The sequence below is a fragment of the Alexandromys fortis genome, unplaced genomic scaffold, assembly GCF_014885135.2.
Source record: "Alexandromys fortis isolate MF-2015 unplaced genomic scaffold, M_Fortis_MF-2015_v1.1 scaffold_98, whole genome shotgun sequence".
Lineage (NCBI taxonomy): Eukaryota > Metazoa > Chordata > Mammalia > Rodentia > Cricetidae > Alexandromys > Alexandromys fortis.
The window spans coordinates 204984-229884 of NW_026068002.1; the positions used below are offsets into that span (position 1 = coordinate 204984).

General features: G+C 43.5%; 1 protein-coding gene across 1 annotated transcript; it reads left to right on the plus strand.

Moving 5' to 3' along the window:
* Nucleotides 1–10670: 10670 nt before the first annotated feature.
* On the plus strand, nucleotides 10671–24862 carry Tm4sf20 (transmembrane 4 L six family member 20). The gene is made up of 4 exons (XM_050161050.1): nucleotides 10671–10873; nucleotides 16236–16301; nucleotides 20350–20501; nucleotides 22966–24862. The coding sequence occupies exons 1-4, from the start codon at nucleotides 10691–10693 to the stop codon at nucleotides 23243–23245; spliced, it is 681 nt and encodes a 226-aa protein (XP_050017007.1). The 5' UTR covers nucleotides 10671–10690; the 3' UTR covers nucleotides 23246–24862.
* The last annotated feature ends 39 nt before the right edge of the window (nucleotides 24863–24901 follow it).

The window sequence follows — 24901 nt, forward strand, 5'->3', positions numbered from 1 at the left end:
GCTAGGTTCAAATAATAACTTCAGAGTGGGACTCTCATTGGTTGGGCAGACAATAGTATGTAAACAAACTCTTCCAGAGCCCAACTGTAAATGTTGTCAAAACAAAAACATTTATGGCTAAAAATAAGCTGTCTGTGAGGTTAAAATTCCCTAAGAAGGAAGTAAGCCATGAGTGCTGAAGAATTGTTCGAGGAAGCTGAGAAAAACAATAGAAGTCACATGCTTGGGTTATGCTTGCCCAAAGAGGTATATAAACCCCTCCCCCAGCAGGAGAAGGCATCACATCCCCCTCTCCTCTCCTGAGTCTCTCTCCTCACTGCACCTGATACCTCTCTACTGACAACATGGGTTGTTGTGGTTGTGGTGGCTGTGGAGGCTGTGGAGGCTGTGGCAGCTGTGGAGGCTGTGGTAGCTGTGGAGGCTGTGGCAGCTGTGGCGGCTGTGGAGGCTGTGGCGGCTGTGGAGGCTGTGGAGGTTGTGGTGGCTGTGGTGGATGCGGTGGCTGTGGTGGCTGCAACAGCTGCACCACCTGCAGGTGCTACCGGGTTGGCTGCTGTGGTGGCTGCTGTGGCTGCTGTGGTCGCTGCTGTGGCTGCTGTGGCTGCTGCACCCCTGTGGTCTGCTGCTACCGCCGCACCTGCTGCCGCTCCTGTGGCTGTGGCTGTGGCTGTGGGAAGGGCTGCTGCCAGCAGAAGTGTGGCTGCTGCCAACAGAAGTGTGGCTGCAAGAAGCAGTGCTGTTGCTAGGGTGGCTTATGGCCTCTGGGGAGCTGATGGGAGGATCCAGGTTCATATACTTATATATTACATAATACACACACATACATGCATGCATTAGACAATAAGATGTAATCATTTCCATTGCACATACATATCAAGCTGTGAGTCTTAAGAAAAATAAACCTTATGAGAAAGAAGACTGAAATAAGTCTGTGCTCTGCTGGAGACACCATTTCACGGATAATTACATTAGCCTCTCTGAATTATGTTCATTTATCTATGAAATAATAAAGTTGAGCTCAGAATCTCTAAAGACCTCTTCAACTTTAATAGCAGATGCATCTATTGAGTTCTTAAAACTGAACTCATAGCCCTTCTACTTTTATCCTTTGAAGATTTATTTTCTGTCTATACCTGATACTGCCATCACATATATAGCTTGAAGTCTGGGAGCATTACAATGTGTTCATATTTTAAAATTCCACCACCAATTATAATGTGCATTGTAATGAACGTAGGACAAGGTTTGTGAAGACCCAGCAAATTCACATTGATGATCTCAACTGAATGAAACAATGTATCCTAAGCCAGGAGGTGGTGATGCTTTTAATCCCAGCTCTTGGAATGCAAAGGCAGGTGGGTTTCTGAGTTCAAGGTCAGCCTGGTCTACAAAGTGATTTCCAGGACAGCCAGGATTGTTACACAAAGAAACCCTGTCTTAAAAACCAAAATATTATTAATAAATAAAAGATGTATTGTATTATTTTGAAGTGTTTGCCTTTGATGGAATACCTGTACTTACATATCTTCTAACATTGATTGTATATTGTATGTGTTTTAACTTTTAAATGTTCCTGTCTTCCCTGATATAATTTATCAATAAAATAATAGAAAAATATTGCTTCATTGTCTGGTTTGATTTTCTTGCTGACTGTTGGAACTGATGCTTTGGGAACACACCTTGCAAACTACAGGAAAGATATCAGACAAGGCTTAGCCGAGCACTGGTGGCACACACCCTTAATCTGAGAGCATAGAGAAGCAGAGGCAGGTGCATCTCTGTGAGTTCAAGGCCAGCCTGGTCTATAGAGGTGGGTTCAAGGCAGCCAAAGCTACACACAGAAAAACCCTATCTCAAAGATAACAACAATAATAACAACAAAAAGGTAGACAAAGTTTAACAATGAACACAACAGGGCAATGCAAACAAATAGACACAATGACATAGCGTGAGTCAACAGAAGGTTTCCTGGTTGACGTCAATAATCCTGGTTAAGACCTGGCTTGCCACCATGTGACCCCTTTATACGGAGTGGAGCTTCAGAGATATGAGAAAAAAGATAGTTTAAATTAAAAGGAGCAGCGTTTGTTTTCTCTAAGCAGTGTCCATAGACAAGGAGATGTGGATTGTGACAGAGGATAATGGGGCTGGTCAAAGAGTGCCATGGACTCGAGGACTGAACCTCTTTGGATTGAACCCAGGATCCGGTGCATGCTAGACTAGTGCTCTAACCACTGAGTCCACACTGCCAGTTCCTCAAGCACTAATTGTGAGAAAGACATATGAAGCAAAATGGATACATATAAGCTGAATGTTTGGAGGGCCTTGTATGCTCTATTCTGTAGTTCTTAAATTCATCATGACAACCCTCTCCGCGTCACATTCAATGACACCTCCACAAAATGGTATTCTTTCTATAGCATCCTAAGAACAAGAAGAAAAATGGCCTAGATATTCCATTGTAAAGAATGCATTTTCTTCTTTTAGTCTGTTTTTGCCTGGAACTTCTCAGGGAAAAGCAATATCCAGACCTCTTTTTCGAAGACCGGGGCAAGTTCTATGAAGTTGATATTTGAACTGGACCTATCCAGACCATGCCTCCCATGCGTTGGCAGAAGAGCAAGGGCATCTTGGGGTTGCCCTCCTAGAAGATACACTTTTAAGTGTGGTTGCTTATGGCCCTTATGGGAAGAACAACTCATTTGTTTCATGGAGTGTTGGGGTGTCCTCTTCCCATGCTTAAGCCTGGGATACATACAGATGTCTCTGAGAGTGGTTTTTAGGTATCCATCTGACAGGTTTCATTTTTTTTTCCACAGAGTTCCTCCCTGTTCCCTATTCTTCAATTCTATTACCATCATGTATCCTGAGTACAGTCTGCTCTCTGAGTCTTGAGGCCATTCTATCCCTTATCCCAAATGCTCGGTACATTTGTGTGCACACAGGCCTAGTCTAATCATGGGAAGAACTAGAGTATCAGTAAATTGAAAACCTACAGATTGGTGTCAAGTATTTTAGAGTGATGTATCTTGCTAACAGACTTCAATAAAAGGCACTCTATCCTTTGGCCTTATCAAACATACTCTCAAAGCAACAGATGAAAGCAATATGCAGCCAGGAGGTGTTGGCATACCTCTTTAATTTCAGCACTTGAGAGGCATGAGCAAGTGGATCTCTGTGAGTTTGAGGCCAGCCTGGTCTACAGGAAGTAGTTTCAGGACAGCCAGGGCTATACAGAGTCTCAAAAAATCAAAACAAAACAAAACAAAAAAAAATGAATCAAACAAACAAAAGAGAAATGAAAGAAAGAAAGCAATATACAAATCTGCTGTTGGTTTTGGCAAAATAACAAAGACAACTGAATTAAACACTTTTGTATTTTGTCTAGGTGATCAGTAATGACTTAGGATATGGGGCTGAGAAATTAGGATAACAGTTTTATACACTTTTGGTTGGGTGTGGTGGGGCGTTCCTGAAATTCTGATTCTCAGGTTGGTAAGGCATGCAGATAGGAGGTTCCAGGCCATCCTTGACTGCAGTGTGAAACCCTGCGTAAAAAAAGTACATAATTAGCAGATATTATATATTTGTTCCAAAATGTTTTCCTTACTGTCATCACATCACAATTATTAATTATCTATAAAATTGAGATTTAAAGATTTATTTGTAGTGCATTGATAATGACTTAACAGATTAAAATAAAATTGAATTGATATTTAAACTATATATAGTTTTCATATATTTTCATCAAGAGGACAAAGGAAGGTATTGTCACATACTTCAAAGAGTGCATCATCTTTAAGCTTGGTGTGGAGGTGTGCATCTATATTCCCCGCTATTCAAAGAACAGAGAAAAGAGAATTGCTTGAGCTCCGGAGTTTGTGGATGACCTGTGTGCATAATGAGACCCCTCTTTAAGAAGAAAAAGAGAAGAAATTAGTAGAAAAGGTTAGGTTTCTCCAAAAAGTCTTACATATCATATACAAAGTTTTATAAAATTATTCAAATTATTATTAATGAACACCTAATTTTTTGGTATACATGTATGTTGGGGGTCTGTGTGTGTACATGTGTGTGCAGGATCACCTGCTCATGTGCGCATGTGTGAAGACTAGAATATCTTCCTCCCATTAATATTTGACACAGGGTCTCTCATGTTGCTCACTGTTGGGGCTAGCTCGCCTGCTCAGCCAGACCGTGGTCTCTGCCTACCCAGGTCTGGTATTACACATGAAGTTTTTTTATGTGAATGTTTGGGATCTCAACTCAGGTCCTTGTGTCATGTGACAAATACTTTACCCACCCAGCTGTGTCCCCAACCCCAGAACGCTAGTGTCTAAATAAAATTACTTAGTGATTCCATGATTCTTACTCACTTTTTAAAANGCTAGTGTCTAAATAAAATTACTTAGTGATTCCATGATTCTTACTCACTCTTTAAAAATACACATATATTTTAAAAATGATTCTTTGTTTGGTTTAATTTTTTTGAGACAGGGTTTCTTTGTGTAGCCCTGGCTGTACTGGAACTCACTCTGTAGACCAGGCTGCCCTTGAACTCACGCCGACCACTGCCTTCAAGTCTTGAGATTGAAGGTGTGCATCACCACTGCCCAGCCACAAATGTTATAAAGGCAAAAAATTCACAATTTTAGTCTCTGTTTACTGTCAAGTAAAGAATGAATGATGTATTTTCTAAAGTCATATTAGAGTTAAATTTGAACAAATCTAAGCAAAATGCAAATTGTTTAATGTTAAAGCGCTGTTCAGCTCTAATATGAGGCAGCTCTGGTCTCCACATAAACACTAAGGCAGTCGGATCTACAAAGGGGATCTCGGCATCAGAAGGCAAAAGCACGCTGGCCACTGCTCCCCGGAGATAAGCGGTTATTACTCCTGCTTTCAGAACAACACGACAGTCTGTTTTGTCTTACTTGCTCTTTAAGATCTCTGTCACAGCCCTCCCCACCCAGAGATAGTTGGTCACAAATGTTGTGCTATTAGAGAGAGGCATCTCTGGTTTGAGACTATGGAGCAAAAAGCACCTTCTGGCCCTCAGTTGTGTGAGCTGCATGGAAAACAGACAAGGCTGAGCCTTGATCCTTGGAGGCAGAGATTCCGTCATATTCTTACGTATTTGTACTCGTGTGTGTGTTTGAGTGTGCATGTGTGTGTGGTATGTGTGGTCAGTGCATATACACGAGAAGGTGCGTGTACCTGTCAGAATACAGAGGCCAGAGGAGGACATCAAGAGTATCGCTGCTGTTCCAACACTCCACTTTACAACTTTGAGCGCGGTCTCTCACTGAACCTGGAGTTTTGGTGGTACCTAGTGAGTCCCAGTTAGTCTCCTGTCCCATGTATGCACACTCTGAGCCATACCTGACTTGTTATGTGTGTGTTGGGATCCAAAACCCAGGTCCTTCTGTTTGTACAGAAGTGGTGTCATTCACCGACCATCTCTCCACCCTTGCCTTCACAGTTTTTCTTTCTAAGTAGATTTACTGTCTGCTGGACTGTGATAAGTGAGATTCTGAAGCTCAGTCAATACCCACGGCAAGGGCACCCTCATCTAGAGTTGAGGGTGGTCCTGGATGCATGAAGAGTGCCTTTGATTATTAAAGAGTCCTAGCATGTGGAGGCTTCTGTCATAGCCCTGGGGAAAAATGTCTCTAAGACAGGGCTTAGCACTGGGCATTGAAAGACCTGCTTGCAGGGGTACTGTGGCTGCAGTGCATGTTTCTGCAGGGGTGGGGCTACACTTACAGGGGAGATTTACCTGTACCTTGTTCTTGGTTGTATTCAAAGGTCTTCTAATACTGTTTTTTTTCTTACTATTTTCACTGCCCCATTTATAATTTCATAGAAAGGCACTACACCAAAGGGAAGACCGGCTTACATGGTCAGGCGGCACAGGACCATGGGCTAGATATGTGTCTCATTTGTACAATTAGATGTCACATGGCAGACAATGCAGCAGTTAGTTCCAGGAGATGGTGGCATTATGGAGGAGTTCTGCTTCCGGCTAACTTTGAAGATGTCTTTCATTATTGCTTTTAAACAAAGGCCCTTGGCTCTTTATTCTTTGCTCTGCTGGGATCAAACCCAGCTACTGCACAGGCCAGTCAGTTGCATGTAGACTCTGGAAATGTTTGTGACCTCTGGTTGGCAAGTCCTCAAGAAGAGTTTCTTGACATCATCTGCAGAAATCAGTGATGACATGCTAAGCACATGGGAATGGGTGGTCTCTCGATTCCAGTCACGCTAGGTTCAAATAATAACTTCAGAGTGGGACTCTCATTGGTTGGGCAGACAATAGTATGTAAACAAACTCTTCCAGAGCCCAACTGTAAATGTTGTCAAAACAAAAACATTTATGGCTAAAAATAAGCTGTCTGTGAGGTTAAAATTCCCTAAGAAGGAAGTAAGCCATGAGTGCTGAAGAATTGTTCGAGGAAGCTGAGAAAAACAATAGAAGTCACATGCTTGGGTTATGCTTTCCCAAAGAGGTATATAAACCCCTCCCCCAGCAGGAGAAGGCATCACATCCCCCTCTCCTCTCCTGAGTCTCTCTCCTCACTGCACCTGATACCTCTCTACTGACAACATGGGTTGTTGTGGTTGTGGCGGCTGTGGCGGCTGTGGCGGATGTGGAGGCTGCGGAGGCTGTGGAGGCTGTGGTAGCTGTGGCGGCTGTGGAGGCTGTGGAGGCTGCGGAGGCTGTGGAGGCTGTGGTAGCTGTGGAGGCTGTGGAGGCTGTGGTGGCTGTGGAGGCTGTGGCAGCTGTGGAGGTTGTGGTGGCTGCTGTGGCTGCTGTGGTCGCTGCTGTGGCTGCTGTGGCTGCTGCACCCCTGTGGTCTGCTGCTACCGCCGCACCTGCTGCCGCTCCTGTGGCTGTGGCTGTGGCTGTGGGAAGGGCTGCTGCCAGCAGAAGTGTGGCTGCTGCCAGCAGAAGTGTGGCTGCAAGAAGCAGTGCTGTTGCTAGGAAGACTGCTGGCCTCTGGGGAGCTGATGGGAGGATCCAGGTTCATATACTTATATATTACATAATACACACACATACATGCATGCATTAGACACTAAGGTGTAATCATTTCCATTTTACATACATATCAAGTTGTGAGTCTTCATAGAAATAAACCTCATGAGAAAGAAGATTGAAATAAGTCTGTGCTCTGATGGAGACACCAAATCACGGATAATTATGTCAGCCTCCCTGAATTATGTTCATTTATCTATGAAATCATAAAGTTGAGCTCAGAATCTCTAAAGTCTTCTTCAACTTTAAGAGCAGATGCATCTATTGATTTCTTAAAACTGAACTCATAGCCCTTCTACCTTTACCCTTTGAAGATTTATTTTCTCTCTATACCTGATACTCCCATCACATACATAGCTTGAAGTCTGGGAGCATTATAATGTGTTCATATTTTAAAATTCCACCACCAATTATAATCTGCATTGTAATGAAAGTAGGACAATATTTGTGAAGGTCAGGCAATTTCACATTGATGATCTCAAGTGAATGAAAGAATGTATCCTAAGCTGGGAGGTGGTGATGCATTCATGCCTTTAATCCCAGCACTTGGTAGGCTAAGGCAGGTGGGTTTCTGAGTTCAAGGTCAGCCTGGTCTACAAAGTCATTTCCAGGACTGCCAGGATTGTTACACTAAGAAACTCTGTCTTAAAAACCAAAGTAATAATAATAATAATAGGAAAAAGAAAGATTTTATTCTATTATTTTGAAATGTTTGCCTTTGATGAAATACCTGTACTTACACATCTTCTAACATTGATTGTATATTGTATGTGTTTTAACTTTAAAATGTTCCTGTCTTCCCCAATATAATTTATCAATAAAACAGTAGAAAAATGTTGTGTTTCACTGTCTTTGGTTTGATTTTCTTGCTGACTGTTGGAACTGATGCTTTGGGAACACAGGTTTCAAACTCCTGTTAGGTAGAGGTAGAGGTAGAGGTAGAGGTAGAGGTGGAGGTAGAGGTAGAGGTAGAGGTAGAGGTAGAGGTAGAGGTAGAGGAAAGTTATAAGACAGACAAAGGTTATCCAGGCACTAGTGGCACAGAACTTTAATCCGAGAGCCTAGGGAGTCAGAGGCAGGCAGATCTTTGTGAGTTTGAAGCCAGCTTGTTCTACAGAGATTTGTTCAAGACAGCCTAGGCTACACATAGAAAAATGCTATCACAAAAATAAAAACAATAACAACAACAACAACAAAAAGGTAGACAAAGTTTGACAGTGAACACAATAGGGCAATGCAAACAAATAGACACAATGACATAGAGTGAGTCAACAGAAGGTTTCCTGGTTGACGTCAATAATCCTGGTTAAGACCTGGCTTGCCACCATGTGACCCCTTTACACAGAGCAGAACTTCAGAGCCACAATAGAAAAGACAGTAGGTGCTGTAGAGTCCTAACATGTTTTAAAAAGATTACATATCATTCTAGACTCACAAGCATAAAGTTGGTTCAGACTGTTTTCAAAGGATCTGATGTTATAACCTAGATGAGATAGCTGTGGTCATGATGGTGAACTTTCTTGCTTCTTATCCGTTTTTGTGTCTTTTTAGTTGTCCTTCCTGTACACCAAAGACGTTACTTTCCCCCAGGGTCTTCTGCATCTGGAGAGTGGATATGCAATGACTAAAGGCTGTCTTCTTGCTCCAGTCTATTGCTGTTGAAAAGGAACACGGTGGACATGGAATCGTCTGTGTTTCATGGCTCCAATGGCAGTTTTATAGTCCTCAAGATGCAGTTGAAATGATAGTGGTTAGGTCAGGGTTCCAGGGTTCAGTCGCCAACCTGGAGAGTGTGGTGGGGTGCAGTGGTTTCCCAACCCACACCGAAACCAAAGTATGTTTGAACTTGACTGTTCCATTTCTCTGCCTTTTCGAAGGCAGCAAAGGTAGCAGCTCTCTTTTGATAGTCGAGACGTCATGTCCTGGGAAGGCTTCCTGCAGACACGCAAAGCTGCCAATCTTTACTCTTGGCCTTTTAAAGCATGTTTTCCAGGCAGAATCTCTCTCAACAGCATCTCTTTTTACTTAACATAGTCAGAAGAATTTCGATTTTCGTGTGTGTGTGTGTGTGTGTGTGTGTGTGTGTGTGTGTGTGTGTATAACTGACAGGATTGTAAGAATGCTTTTCTCACCACTTTCTGGTCAAATTTTAGCCATTTTCAGAACCTGATGGAACACTGGTTTCTAGCCCGTTTGAATAAACTACTTTCTTCTGAACATCTGGACTCCTGATGGTTTTGCCATACCATGTGCCAAACAGGGTACTTACCCAAAACTGGCTTTAGTAACTTTTGTTTTTAGCTCTTTTGTTTGCAGAAAATTAGAAACTCACTAAAATGTAGGAAAGGGTACTTTATTATAGGATGGTAGGACAAGTCTATAGCCGTTTTTTGTAAGGTAGAAACCAAGACTCAGAAAGCCACCAAGTGGGCCACCTCCTCTCCAACCACATGTTTTCTCTTCCCCCTGCCTGCCGTAAATCCAGTGGCCTCCACCACGGTAGTCCATCACCGCCTCCAATAGTATCTGTGAAATCTGCGTTCTGGGAATAGAAGGAGGGTTTTATAGCTAGAGCTGGCTGACGTTTGCATGTTTCTTCTGGATGTACTCATTTGAATTTTACTACCCACTCGTACACAGGTGTTGCCTAATGACTCATCTTGCAGAAATAGAGCAGGCCAGTTTCGGTAATAATGAGAGCAGAGGCCATCACTGCATCTTCAAACATGGCCTCAGTACGTGTGGGAGCCTGGATCCAGATGCTGCTGCAGCTCCTCTGGGCCCCTTGGGGACAACCATCGGTGCAGCCTCCCTGGGACTTGCGGCTACTCAGGGGGAACAAGCACTTTTGCCTCTGAAGCTTCTCTCAACTGATTGAGTCTCTCTACGACAGGCTCACAAGCTGGTAGTAGAGGAGATCATGGAGTCGAAGTCTAGAAAGAGAAATTGCGGTACACAGTTCATGGTTTGAATAAAGCCAGACACCATCATCTCTGCTCTCATCTTGCCCATTACTTTTGTCATGGTTTCCATATTTGGTCACTTTTCTTCTAAGGATATCAGCCAGATTTCTCAGATGTCATATGTGGGTCGTGTACAGATTATCTACTTTATACAGCATCAAAAATGTTGTATGTTGTCAAACAGCGCAAACGGAATACCAATGTTTAGAATAATCAGGAATACTTGTAGAGAAGTTTTTTCCTAATCTTATACATATTCTTACTGAATAACTCCAAAAGTAGGAATGCTTCCTACATAATTATATCAACATATGAAACGTAGTTTATTCTAATTGGATATACTTATCTTTTGACATCTTATAAGGCATTTCAGAAGGAATATTTTAGAGGACTTATGCCAAACAAGTTCATTTTTGTCAGTTTTGACTCACCTATATTCATGTGTAAATTCACCACTTAGCAAACATAGATTTTTTTCTGCCTGTTTTCCTTCATCCTATGATAATATAAAATGATTATTAGTTCCCATCATAATCCTCATAAAATCCTGGCGGACTGAACTCTGAACTGTTTTTCGCAACTCATTTTTCATAAGTGCTAAACTTTAACCAGAACATTGATATAAAAGGCCAGGCAGCTACACAAGCCCAGACAGTTGGAGGACGTTTTTAACGGCACCAGGACAACCATGACGTGCTGCGAGGGGTGGACATCCTGCAATGGCTTCAGCCTGATGATTCTGGTCATTCTAGGAGTGGTTATTAATTGTATACCTCTGGGTATGAGCTTAGTGGAGGGCGACTCGGCGTCCCCAAACCCCATCTCTTGCTATGAGTGGTGGTTCCCGGGAATTATTGGAGCAGGCGTGATGGTGAGTAATAGCTACTTGACTTGACTTGGAGAGGGGGTGAACTGTTTTTTACCGATGTCTTTTGTGTGTGACTTTCAACCTTGCAGCCAACTATGTCTTTATAAGATACAGTTAGGAAAATAGGTTATCAATGATTTATACTTTATATTGTGAAGAATGACAATTTACATAAAGAAAACTGTGGTCCATCCTAGGGACCTTAAGGCAAAAGCAAAAATAGGTTGTTGGAAGGTTAGTACCCACTGCATCTCTTCACAGGTAGGATGACACTTCTGAGTTTTCTTATTTAATAGTAAGGATTTTTTCTTTTCAATGTTTTTCTTTCTTTTATGTGGTACTGGGGATAGGACTCAGGGCACTACCCAGTCTAAGCTACACCCCTAGCTCTGTGGGGCGTCTTTTTAATTTATTGCCTCATCTTTTTCTTTGCCCCGTTCTGATTTCTGGGCATTTTGATAGGGAACGCAGCAGCAGTGGGAATGAGAAGCACTCCTACACATGGGCAGTCTTGGAGGCAGCACAGTGAGGCTTGGCCTGCTTCTCAAGAGAGCCGGCCTAAGGCACACAGATCAAAATCCTGGGCCTCTTTTAGAAGCTGCTTGTCCATGGTCGTGGTGTTTTATCACAGCCATCGAAAACACAGACTTTTTGCTTTAGCTATTACATAGATTCCAGAATGCCATAGAAAGCTTTAGAGCTTGATGACAGTGAATGGACCTTCTCTGTTGAAATCTGGTACGGAGCGGTGCAGCAGTGGTACAGCAAGGACCTGTGCGTGTCCTCAGGAGGGAGCCAGCCCAGCAGGGCCGAGTCTCATTTACATTTTCTCCCAGGGATTCTGGTGCAGCTGGTCTGGGTAGAACCCACTTGTAGAACCCAGTCTTCTGATCTAGAAGAATCTGAAAGACAGCATGTCTGTCTCTGCTACATTACCACAATCAAGTCACGTATCCCAGGGCTCTGTTTTGGTATCTGTGTGATGGGATCAGGGATGCTGAAATGGACAACTCAGCACTTAGGAGCTTGCTTTCATTTGTCCTATCATTTGTATGGTGGGTCTAGTCAGTGCCAGAGAAATGAGCTTCAGAGAGAGAGAGAGAGAGAGAGAGAGAGAGAGAGAGAGAGAGAGAACTGTAATCGTTGATATTACTAGGATTTTGCAAATAATGAAACATTGAACTAACTTTTAAAGAAACTCAGAACATAAAAGAAAAAGGGGTTCTCTACTTGGATCACGAATTGTTGGAGGAAGTGTTTTATGCCTTCCCTACTTCATGTTTTCTTTCTCCTCCTCTACTCACACCCCAGGATCTTGTGGTGCTTATGAGTGCACAAACATGCCCAGCTTTGAGTCAATCTATTTATATATGTGTTGTACGGACAGCTGCAGGCAGTGGTGAGCCTTCTGATGGATGTGGGTGCTGGGATCCAAGCTTGCGTCTTTCATAACGCCTGAGCCCTCTCTCCCACTTGGGGGTCACCAATTTTTAGTGAAGATCAGTTTCTTGTTACTGGGCTTCTCTTAAGCTCACATAAAGACAGTCTTAGAGTTGAGGGCTGTGCCATACATGTGAAGCTCTTCCACCAAGGAGAGAGGATTACAAATCTGAAGTCACTTTGTCTGTATGACACTGAGTCTCAAAAAACCCCACCAGCCAACCCAAAAAAACATCCAAAACTGCCCACCAACCAAAACAAAACAAAAATCCTGCGCAACGAAACCTCTAAGGCCACACTATATCAAACTTTATATATTACATATATTTATATTTATATACTTGAACACTTCTGGCATTGCAAAGACATTGAAAAACCTTCTCCACAGATTGATGGCTTCTTCTCCTTTGCCGACAAGTGTGATCTAGCCATCTGTTTCAGGTAGACACAGTCACAGGAAAAGCATTTTTGCAAAATCTGGGCTACTTCTTCAAACTGCTGTGCCAGGTCTTTTCAACGGCAAAGTATCAGGCCTGTATCCAGTCTTCTAGAAGGGCTCCTCAGAATTGAGCAGGGCTGGCCTCCTCTGCACCTGGTGTAAACAGAATCAGAAGGCAGCCAAGAGCATCGGAGCCATGCCTGCAAAGCTTCCAGCTGTGTCCCAGCTGAGCTAAGCTGTGTGGGGAAACGCAGCTCTCTCCTGATATGAGTTGGTACTGCTCAAACACAAGAGAGGATATTTTAAAGATTTGCTACAAGTATTAAAGAGCACTAGGTACCACGCTGTCTAGTTTCAGCCCCACGACCATCTGAGCTGCAGGTATCTCTTCTTTTTTTCAGACCAGAGAACAGAAGGCTGAGAACATTCACAAGGTCACACAGTGGGTGTGAAGTCCAGTTCTAGATTTATCTAATGCCAAAGCCAGTTAAACACCATCAGCCTCAGTCCCTGTCCCAGGCCCAAAGGGGTCAAAGGTAAAAACCCATAAAGTAAGAAGATCAGGAAGCTGAATCACAGAAAAGGTTACACACCTGCAAAAGGCTTCCCAAGAATCTGGACTCCTTGGACCACAGTTGAGTAGACCTTGCTTTCCCCGATAAATATTCACCAGAGACCATTAAAGTATCGAATGCATGTAAACATCGGCTGCTCCCCATAGGGAGACCCTCAGGTTAGAAGTTAGCCCACAAGCAAACAGGTTGGGGACAGCAGCGCTCCGAAGGCAAGCATATTTTCGTGATCCTGGCCTGCACACAGAAAGAGGAAGTACATCTTTGTAGTGGGAGGTATGTCCTTTGTGATGTCTCTCATGATTCTGGCTTCTGCAGGGAAGTTTGTAAGAAAGAACTGACTAAGTGTGCTGAGAATACAGTCATAGTCCTTAAATCCTATGGAGAGTGCTCCATTTCAAATTAGGATCACTTCAGAAACGGGGGATTATACAGGAAATTGCATATGATAGAAACTCTTGGACTCATTACTGATTACTTTATGAAGTCATTTATGGTTTTAGAACCAACCCAACTCAGAGGCGAACCTTTTTATCTTTTGAAACTATAACCAAGTAAAGCATCATGTAGTTAATTATCCTTAACATTATTATTACTAAGGGAGGGGATGTCAATATAAATGTTACGTGATCAAGCATTAAAACCATTTAAAAATGTTCCTTGAGAAATATAAACAGAAAAACCCTTTTACTTTATATAGAGTTAATTATAAGCTGGGCCTTAATCATTCTTTTTATTGACATTACTCATTACATCAGGGTAATTTGTCAGTCAGTTATTAGAACCTTAGTGGAGAGCAGATGACGGCAAGTCAAACAGATGAGATTGCATGCAGAGCCTTTGCCAAGCAGAGCTTCTGTGTTCATGCTGAGCTGTGCCTTTGCCTTGCATGTTGCCTTCATGTTCAAGAGCCTATAGGATTCCCCAAAGCTTGGCTTCTATCACAGTTTCCTAACTGTCTATGGATCTTGTGCACCTCCTTGATGAAACAGTACCATTTCTAAAACTGGTAGAAAGCATGGGCTCCTGCCAAGAAGATGAATAGTAATTACTTACACAAACAGGAAAAGCAAGACTGAATTTCACAAAAAAGCATGTATTTAAATATGCTCAGGAATCACCAACTATGCACCCTATCGTTTTTATGCAAGTCTACAGATAATATGCAAATGAATAGGGTTCCAAAAAACCTTTATTTATAAAATAAAGCGACAGGGGTGAGGAATGCATGTTCACCAGTTCCTGTTCTACATGATTTGTTATGTAAGATCAGAAAGCAGTGTCTTCTGGAACAACAAAAAAAGCAGAACGTATAAATGCTGACAGAGATTTCTTCTTCCTTTTCTTCTGGGCTCTTAGCTATGCAAAGGGCGGTTGGGGCGCCATATGTATGCGTGACTTCAGAATTGGAAAGGCATCAGTATTCAATGTGTAAGCAAAGCCTGGCAACAACCCAAAGGACATGGAGTCAGCACAGGATAAGATGGGGTGACATGTGTTGGGAAAGCTGCCTTGTGAGAGGCATAAATCTGTGTTCTAGAAAATACAGAGGTGGATGTGACATTGGAAGAAAGTGGGGGAAGGGACCATTAGAAGGAGCGTGCCATGAGCAAGGGTGGTGGGGTTCTGGGGGCCAGAATGGGGCTTTATGAATTTTAAGGATCCACTGATGTGGGGCAGTGGCCAAGAGTCTGGCTTTGGCTCTGAACACTCCAACTTTCTTAGGCGTGTTCCTCAAACTTGCTCCACCTGTTTTGACAGTGGCAAAATGGGGGAGGGAGATAGGACGAACATTCGCGCTACATCAGAGGACGGTTATGGGGGTGACACAAACCAGAACACATTCAGTTCTAATAGCGTCGGCTATGTAGTTACAGAGCCTGGCCATGCTAGCAAAGCAGACAGTAGGGGAACCAGTCCAGGGTAGCCGAGCTGAGCTGGCAAACACCTTCAGTGAGAGCTAAAAATTCACAAGCGAAAGGAAGCAACCAACATTCTGTCCCTTGATGATGCAAAACTCCTCGCCAAGAGCTTCCGGTCATAGCTGATGCCTAATTCTTTTTAAAAATCAAAAACTATTGTACAGCGCTCCTCATTTGTACAGAATGCAACTTTTGCCTGTCTTTATTCCCAGCACTAGGAAGGAAATTCAAGGCCAGCCTGGTCTACACAGTGAGTTAGTTCCAGGCCAGCCAGGACTACATAGTAAGATCTTGTCTCAAACAAAGAAACAAACAAACAAAAAACCCAAAGAGTTCTAAACATCAGTGTACAGCAAAAATCAGCACATACTAAGGATGCAGGAGCAGAAAAGAGCAGGTGGGACCAGCTGTCATTCTCACACATAAGCTGGAGGAGACTAGCAAGATGCCGGAGGCCAGGGGAGTAGAAAGGGAGGCTCGTGGGAGCGACGGTGAATTGGACCCTGCCAAACGCCAGGTAAACAAACTGTCAATTTCTTTCTTCCCCAATTGACTTGTTTAATTTATGGGGAATTAGATATGGCTGGAGGTTATAGTAACTCAAGGAAAAGAGGGAGGGGAGATCTAACAGGGGAGAGAAAGAAAAGCGGAGTAGGAAGAGAGGATGACAAGGTAAGACTGGGGTGACAGAACCAATCCCTCTAAGACTCATGCATCAATAAGCCATTCTGCTCTAATTAAAATCCAGGAAACTACAGCCACCTCTGAGTAAACAGGAGCCAGAAAGCTTCATAGCTACTATCTCAGCTCTCATCCTTTCGATCTTTACCGACCGGTGATAAGGTTCACAACACAAGGATCTTGCCAGATTTTCTCTTTTGTTCTCCAGAGCCCTGAATTCTCCCAAGGGGCAGCCCATGGAAGGTGCTGATGATGGGTTTTCATCAGGTAAGAAGCGATAGCACTCATCTTTCCTTTAACGTTCTTTCCAGGCCATCCCAGCAACAACAATGTCGTTGGCCTCCAGAAAAAGAGCATGCTGCAATAACAAGACAGGGGTGAGTAACAGGCAATGGGCTTGGAAGCTGAAGTACATTAACAGCCTAAGGCATCCGAGCCATCAGCATCTGCTGGGCCTCAGTCTTGGACAAATGTTGTTGGAGTTTGTTAAATAGTCATATAAAGTTTGAGAAGACAGCATTTTTTTTCTCCTAGAGATTTAGCTTTGAACCAGGCAGTGGTGGCACAAGCTTTTAATCCCAGCATTTGGGAGGCAGAGGCAGGTGGATCTCTGTGAGGTCGAGGCCAGCCTGGTCTACACAGCTAGTTCCAGGGCAGCCAGAGCTGTTACTCAAAGACCCCCCCCCAACAAACAAACAAACAAGCAACAACAACAAAGACATCTCGCTTTGGAACTAGCCTTTGGTCCTTTCCTCAACCTTCAGTTCACCTGAAGAATTGGAAGTTCTTCTTTAAATGAGGATTTCTGTCACATCCAGAACTGTGGTCAATTTCCTAACACTACCACGCTTGTTTGAGTAGTGAATAAACTACTCAGGGCAAACGCACCCTCAGGTTATTACTGCACATGGAAAGGTTCGTTTGCTAGGTTTGTTGCTCTTACTTCAGAATATTTGTTCTTAAAGGGGACATCAATTATATTCCAAACATTTAATACCTACCATATTTAATCCCTCAAAACCCTAATGTGGGCACTGGTCAGGTCTTAGTTTATTTTAATTAACAATTAATTGATGGAGAAATTTTTTTTAAGACAGATTCTATACAGTCCTGGCTGTCCTGGAACTCCCTATGTAGACTGGGTTGCAGAGATGCACCTGCCTCTGTCTCCTAATTGCTGAGATTAAAGGTGTGTGCCATCATGCCTGCGAGATCTCATTGTTGATCAAGACACAGATGATCAGAAAGAAGAAAAAAGGAAATAATTCACCAGGGTAGCACAGTGAATATTTTTCTAATCTAAACCCACCAGACCACCAATTTCAGCCCTTACACTATTTATACCATGAACAGGACACTGGGTTCTAATTCTTCAAGGCAGGGGCAGACCAATGACAAGCACCTATACCCACTGCATGGGGCTGAGATTGGCAGAAAGGCTTTAAATCCATAGTTCCCATTCAGATGAGAACACACACAGATCTAGGGAAATTTCAAACTTGAGAGCACCCGAGTGGATCCCAAGAGTTTGCACGTGTCAATCTTCAGAAGCACCGGGTGATTTGGGGAAGAGCCACTGTCCTAAAGCAGACAATGTCGCAGACAACATGGGTTGTGTTATAACGTCTTTAAAAATTATTTTATGCATGTGTGTGTATTGCCTGCACTTATGCCCCTGCCTGTGGAGGCCAGAAAAGGTGTGGGATCTCCTAGAACTGCAGTACAATTACAGAGGTTGAGCTGAAACATAGGTGCCGGGCATTGAATTTGGGGCCTCTGAAAGAAAAGCAATCACTTTCAATTACTGAGTCTCTCTCTCTCTCTCTCTCTCTCTCTCTCTCTCTCTCTCTCTCTCTCTCTCTCTCTTTCTCTCACCCCCCCCACCTCCTGGCATTCTCTGTTTTTCTAGGATTATAATAATCACTTCAACTATGGTATTTTCAGTCTGACTTTGTTCCTGCTACTTTGCAAGTATTCTGTGTTAGGCTTTGGTTTCTACTCCCTGTCACTTTTGTTCCTAAAACACCATATCTTAGTGTAGATCGACCTCACTTCTGTGTATACTCACAAATTCTCACGATGTCTTGATTTACTTCTGATTCTTTGAACTCGAAAAGTAACCAGCACATGACTTGTTCTTAACCCAAATTTCTATTAACATTTTTGCACGTACTTTCATTAAAAAAAAAAAAGTCTTTTAAATGGTTGGTTAAATTCTGTTTCTTTCAAGGACACAAGCAGGTTGGGAGAGCCAAGCTTTTTGTTATTTTTCAATTATGTCTCTGTGAATATGCACCGTGAGGGCCCTGCCTGAGGAGGTCAGAAGAGTGTGTTAGATCCCCTGGACCTGGAGTCACAGGATGTGAGATAGCGGATGCTGGAACTGAACTTGGGCCCTCCGAAGAGTAGTATGTGCTCATCCCACTGAGCCATCTCTCCCTTCCTCAATGGAGCCACTTTTCATGTAGACACTAGCTTTAAGTTAGGAGGTCGTTTTGTTCACACTAATCTGAGTTGTATCCAGTTCAGTCATGCTTCAGCAAAACCACGGGCCATCTGCAAGGGCTGCTGGGGGTCGGGGCACGAGGCATTCTGTACCATTGCTGATGCTGTTAGCGATGGTCCTGGTCACTTAAACAGTGATCGCCTGTTTATGTTAATGTCCTTAGCAATGCGTTCACTTGCTGGCAGTCAGGGGTTCAATCAAGTTACAGTTGGTACCTTCTGGGTCTAGATGAGACCAAGGTGCCATGACATTCTCCTCCCTTCTTGGCAGGGGACACCAGGACTTTCTTCCAGTTGTTCCTGTTACTTCCTCCTATTTAAGAGATCTTTGCTTCCTTCCCCTTTTCTTTCTCAATATGATGATTTTTCTCAATCACTTGAAGACTCCTCACTTTGAAACTGTGTAGCAAGGTTCCCGCATAGTGGCCAGTCAGAGATAACAGGCACTTCTCGAGGAGTAAATCTGGTAGCTTGCACAAGTCTCAATAGCATTGGAGAATCAGGACTTACAGTTGATCCTAACTCCCCTTACTGTGTGCTTTCAGCTAAGGATGCTAAGTGACAAGGACCTGGGCACCAGTATTTCCTAGACAGGTTTCCTAAAAAGCTGTCAATCTCCTCCTTTCTAGTTTTCTCTTCCCCCAAATGAGAATACTGATAGATATCTTAGGGTTGCTCAAAGGATTGCATCAGGTAGCGCACGCGTGGTCCTATGCCCTTCCACATACCTGCCTGGTCCTCGGGGGTCTGAAGCACACGATGATCAGAAGCTAAGAGTTTCCCATCAGGGAAGGAAAGTCTCCTCTTGCTTCAGGTTTGACTTTGAAATAATCGTATTCACTAACAACTTTGTGAAACATAAAAATTAGTTTGTTTTTTTTTTTTTAGAAGGAAACACATTCAACATTATTTTTTTTACACCAAATTCCACACTCTGTGTGACCCAGATTCACGAAAGGCGCAAACGTTCCCACCACGGTATTTTCAACTGTGGGCAGATTTAGACCCTCCACCCGTATCCCAAAGGGTCACGTGGTGTTGTTGAGACAGCTTTTATAGTCGTCGTGCGGGACTGGGAGGATGAAGTGATACTGGCCTATGCTGGGTGGAGACCAGGGATGCTGATGCATTTCACCCCACCTTGAAGAGCCCCCCCCCGGCAAAATGCCCACTTGGCTGTGCACAGCTGAGTAGCCCTGCTGACAGATAGGTTAAGGATGGTGGCCACTGGCCACTTACAGCATCGGGAGCCAAGAGCCCAGGAATTAATTTAGGTGGCTAGGACCCAGCAGAGGGCTCAATGTGGTTAGAGCTCTATAGGAGGAAGGAGGAGCCAGCTTCCGGTGAGCAGAGGGAATATAAAAACCCAGGGGAAGGAACTTGAGATTTTTCCAGAGACATTGGTAAGTGTAATCACCTCTTGGCAACTGTAATTCAGCGGCAGACTTTGATCTCTGCCCCTCCCCTTCATAAATCCACACCTAATCAAACTGCAGCCTCAAGACTCAGGACGACACGGGGCTAGGGAGATGGCTCCCTCAGTAAAGTTTTAGTCTGACATACGAGCCTGAGGATCTGAGTTTGGATCCCTAGGACTCACCTGAAGGCTGGGTACAGGGGCACCCCCAGCATGAGAGGGGCAGAAAGGTCGGCGTGGAAGCTCACTGGCTGGCTAGCCTAGCAAAATGGTTGAGCTCCAGGTTCAGTGAGAGACTCTGTCTCAAAAATAAGGTGGAGAATGATGTGGTAAGGGAGAACACCCAACATCAATCTCGTTCACCCTCCCCCCATGAACACACAGGCATGTGCAGAACACACCCACTCAAACATGTACAAGCACCACGCGCATATAAAGACTCTAGGAGCACAGACCGACTTGAGAGGGCAAGGACGTATGACAACATGGGCTTTGTTTTCCAGATGTTCCTCTCATCGCTCTTGAGCGTCATCACAATCATCGGGGCTGTGTACTGCATGCTGGTGTCACTCCAGGCTCTCGCGGAAGGTCCCCTCATTTGTAACTCTCAAGCCAACAGTACTGTCTCTTGTGAGTTTTCGTTGAGAAACTTAAGGTGAGTAGCATTTTGTCGCATTGTCTCATAGAGCTGCAGGTAGCTATGATGCACAATGCTAGGCTTTTCTCCGTCCCGACTTCTCAAACATTCCTAAGGACTTGGTAAATTAATACAAATGGGTGACATCTCATAAGGAAGTGGAGGGGCTGCACGACCCGAATGCTCTGGGTATGATCTCTTCTAAATGGTCTAGTTGATCTCAGGGGGCTTATACTTGTTGTGTAAAAATTCATGATTATATGTGTATGTCTCTTAAAAGCTCTGTGAATATTTACTTAATTTAGATCCTTGGGAATAGCCATGTGTGAGGGGAACATTTACTCTCCACATGTCTGCACTTTTTTAAAATTTAAATTTTATGCATGAGTTGTTTTGCCTATATGCAAGAGCATCACATGTGTAGTACCCAAAGGGACCAGAAGAGGGCACTGTACCTAGAACCGGAATTAAGACTGGTTTGAACTAGTATGTGGAAGGTGACATCTAGACCCAGGTCCTCTAGGAGAGCAACAGAGCTCTTAATTGCTGAACCATCTCCTCAGGCCCTAACTATTATTATTATTTTCTCATTATTATTATTGTGTGTGTTTGTAAATAAGGTATCGATGGAGGCCCACAGGTGATGGATCCCTGTAGAATCAGAGTCATGGGCAGTTGGTAGCTGTAAGATGCCCCTGGTTGGTGTTGGGTCCTCTGGAAGGACAGAATGTGCTCTAAACATCTGAGCCATCCAACTGGTCCCTAATTAACCACTAAATTTGTAAACCACAGATGCTTTCATTTTTTGTATATGGCGCTCATGCAATTACGATGCCTGGTATGCGTGTGGACCGCTGTGCAGGTGGGTGCCAACGCATGTGGAGGCCAGAGCTTGATGACAGATGTCACGTGTCCTCAGATTTTCTCCACTTTGTTTTCCAAGGCAGGCTCTCTCACTGAGCCTGGGGCCTGATGATTCAGCTAGCCAGCCTGCTCCAGGGAGTCCCTTGTTTCTGCCTACCCAGTACTGGGGTTACCGGTGGCCACTGTCTTCTGGGTTTCTGTGTGGACACTGGGATTCGAACTCCGGTTCTTAGGCTTTCCCAGCAAGTGCTCATCCATGGGAGCACCATTCCAGCCCTTCCCTTCTGAAACTTAAAACATGAGTAAAACACAAGAAACAGCAGCTAGTAGATACCTGTGCTCATGCTAGGTACTTATAGACAGACATAAAAATATTTGTCATGTAACAACACCTTACATTAGAAGTTACATATACATGGTCCATTGAGACAATTCTATGGCTGAATTTTGGCATAATTTGCATAAGCAGGCAGACAAATTTAATTCATTAGCTACCTTTAATTAGACATTTAGTTTGGGAAATCCACCAGATTTAACTTTTCTACTTTTATGAAATAACTGTTTTTACCTATTACCTACTTAAAAAAACTCTCAAAATTTATATAGCAGTTATTATAAACTAAACAAAATTCAAAGAAATTCCTTTACTAGTAAGGACAACTTTGACTCCCAACCACAGCTACTGAACACATTTAACCATCAAGGAACGACAACAGCCTATCAATATAGTGGGTCACAGTCCAAGCTTTGAGGACAGTGGCACTCAGTCCCTTCTAGTCTAGCTGCGGAGGCCTACACAATAGGGCAATCCTAGTCTCAGGCAAATGCAGTCTCATAGGCCATGTGCTGCAAATACTGTTATTTTCTCAGGTCCAAAGTCAGTTGTTGGGAATCTATTCCATTTTACTCTGGTAAACAAAAAACAAAACAAAATCATCCTGAAACAGATGTGTTAGGACTGAACACTTCTCATTTTATGTTAGAAGGGCCATCTATCATTTTAATCAGACCTATCTGAAATATTGCGAATAAAAACCATCCGTCTGACCTCAGAGCAGATGTAGGTGAAAACCGAGTGTTGTGTGTGGGTGTGTGTATGTGTGTGTGTGTGTGTGTGTGCGCGTGAGAGAGAGAGAGAGAGAGAGAGAGAGAGAGAGAGAGAGAGAGAGGGAGAGAGATTGCTTTCCTACCTTTTGCAAATCCCAACTCCGGAGCCTTTAATCCCAACTCCGGAGACCGAGGCAGGCGGATCTCTGTGAGTTCAAGGTCAGCCTGGTCTATGGAGCTAGTTCTAGGACAGACTCCAAAGCTACAGAGAAACCATGTCTCGAAAAACAAAGCAAACAAACAAAAAAATTCACAAAAATCACAAATACCCGACACAGTTGATATTTCTTTGCCCTCCAATCTTATGTGGCTCTCCTTAAGACCAGGTGTTCTCCGGGGAATGATACAATGTGCGCTAAGTGGGGTTTTAAAGTTGGGGCTATGCTTATGTGCTCAGAAAACCAGACCTTTAGCTATGGTTTCTGTATACAGTCTTTAAAAATGTACACTGGGTCTTACCATACTGGGTCTTTTTGTTCATAGGCATTTAACCCTTCTCCTTTCCCCCCAGTAACTTCCAGCCTGAATCCTTCGATCTCCAGTGGTTCTTCGAAAAATCTTGTGTTTCTCCTGCTACTAAAAACACCACCGCCAGTGACATAGTCAATAACTGGAGCGTTCCCAGCTCTAACTCTGAAGAAGACAGACACAGGATTTTCCACTTCTCCGTATTTCTGAGTCTCCTGCTCGTCGGAATCCTCGAGCTCCTGTTTGGGCTCAGTCAGATACTCATTGGTTTCCTTGGCTGTCTGTGTGGTGGTGTCTCTAGGCGAAGGAGTCGAGTTGTGTAGCTTAAAGGCTAATAAACTAGAATGTCAGTACGCTGAATTTGAAAATCGCATTTCAAATATATGCTTTTATAAGTTCAATAATGGAGCTTCATCTGGAACGCTGAGTGTTTTTAGTACAAAAAGTTGTTTTTGAAACCATCTCTGAAGCAACTTAAAAAAAATCAACCTATCAAGCTGGACCATGCACACGCCTTTAATCCCAGCACTCAGAGGCAGAGGCAGGCAGATCTCTGAGTTCAAGGCCAGCCTGGTCTACAGAGCAAGTTCCAGGACATCAAGGACTACATAGAGAAACCCTGTGTGGAAAAACAAAATCAAAATCAATAAAACAAAGAAATCAGCCTTTCACATATAAAGTATATTGTACATGTAGCACACCTGGAAAAAAGTCATCAGCGGCTGATACTGGGGAGAAGTTAGTGAAGCTTTTTTTCTCCCCTGGGTATGTTGAGAAAGCTTTTGCTAGACCCGAGAGTAGAGTGATGGCTATAGAAGCGGGTGTCTTGGTCTTAAGAAGCTGACAGAGAAATGCTGTACTTAGCTGACAGGCACACGGCAATTCACTCTACTCTGCCTTCTTACATCTTCTCATGCTTTACCGTAATACCGTGAAGAAAAAAAAAAAAAACAGGCCTTTAAAAGTTGGTTTCTATTTATGCTGTTCTATAAAAGGTAACAAGATGTATTTACTGTATTAAAATGTTATGAAACAGAGAAAACTAAAAACCTACAATTTTCTGAATGTCATCCCTCCTGCAATTGATTTCAATTTTTATCTTAGCTGTATGGGGTTTATGAGTTTGAAAGTGGGCTGGAGACCTGGCTCATCAGAAAAGCGCCTGCTGCTCCTGCGGAGAACTGAGGTTTGGTTCCCAGGACTCACAGTGGCATGTCACAGCAGCCTGAAACTCGTCCAGCTTCCAGGGACCCAGTGCCCTCTTCTAGACTCCAGGGCAACCGTGCACACACAAACACAAATCAATCAATCAGTCTTAGAAAGTGATTTCTGGAGTGTCTAATCTCTGACTGAGTCCTTTCCGTCCTTCAGACCATAGCTATGAAGAGTTTGACAGTCACTTTGTCAAACCATCTAATGCCAAGCTTGGTTCCTCATCTTAGCATCTTCTCCGGCTGCTGTCATTAAAATATCCTGACAAAAGCAAAGGAAGAAGAAAGAGTGTATTTGGCACCCAGTTTAAGGTAGTCCATGACGACAGAAGTCCAGGGGGCAGGAGCTTGTGCTGAAGCTGGTCACAACCAGCCACAGTCAAGGAGCAGGGGATAAATGCTTGCTGGTGCTCAGCACTTTCTTCCACTTCATATGATCCAGGACACACTGGGGGTGGGGGGTTCTGCCGACAATGCCCCGCAGGCATGCCTACAGGCCCATCTCACAAGTGGTTCTAACTGAATCCACTAACCACTAACCCTGTCAATGCTTCTCTGGAGAATTGAACACAATGGTGTGTTACCATTTCTTTTTCTTTTGGGTATATGTCTGCTGTGCATTATGTGCGTTCACTGCCAGAGGAGGCAGTCAGGTCCCCAGACTGAGATTACAGATGGTTGTGAGTCATCATGTTGGAGCTGGGAATTGAACCTGGGTCCTCAGGCAGAACAGCCAGTGCTTTTTCTTTTTTCTTTTTCTTTTTTTTT

Bases quoted from the DNA above. Each gene is read 5' to 3' on its own strand.
- Tm4sf20 (XM_050161050.1), top strand. From the start codon at position 10,691: ATGACGTGCTGCGAGGGGTGGACATCCTGCAATGGCTTCAGCCTGATG. The intron at 10,874-16,235 runs GTGAGTAATAGC...CGTTCTTTCCAG, and splicing joins TTATTGGAGCAGGCGTGATG to GCCATCCCAGCAACAACAAT. The intron at 20,502-22,965 runs GTGAGTAGCATT...CTTTCCCCCCAG, and splicing joins TTTTCGTTGAGAAACTTAAG to TAACTTCCAGCCTGAATCCT.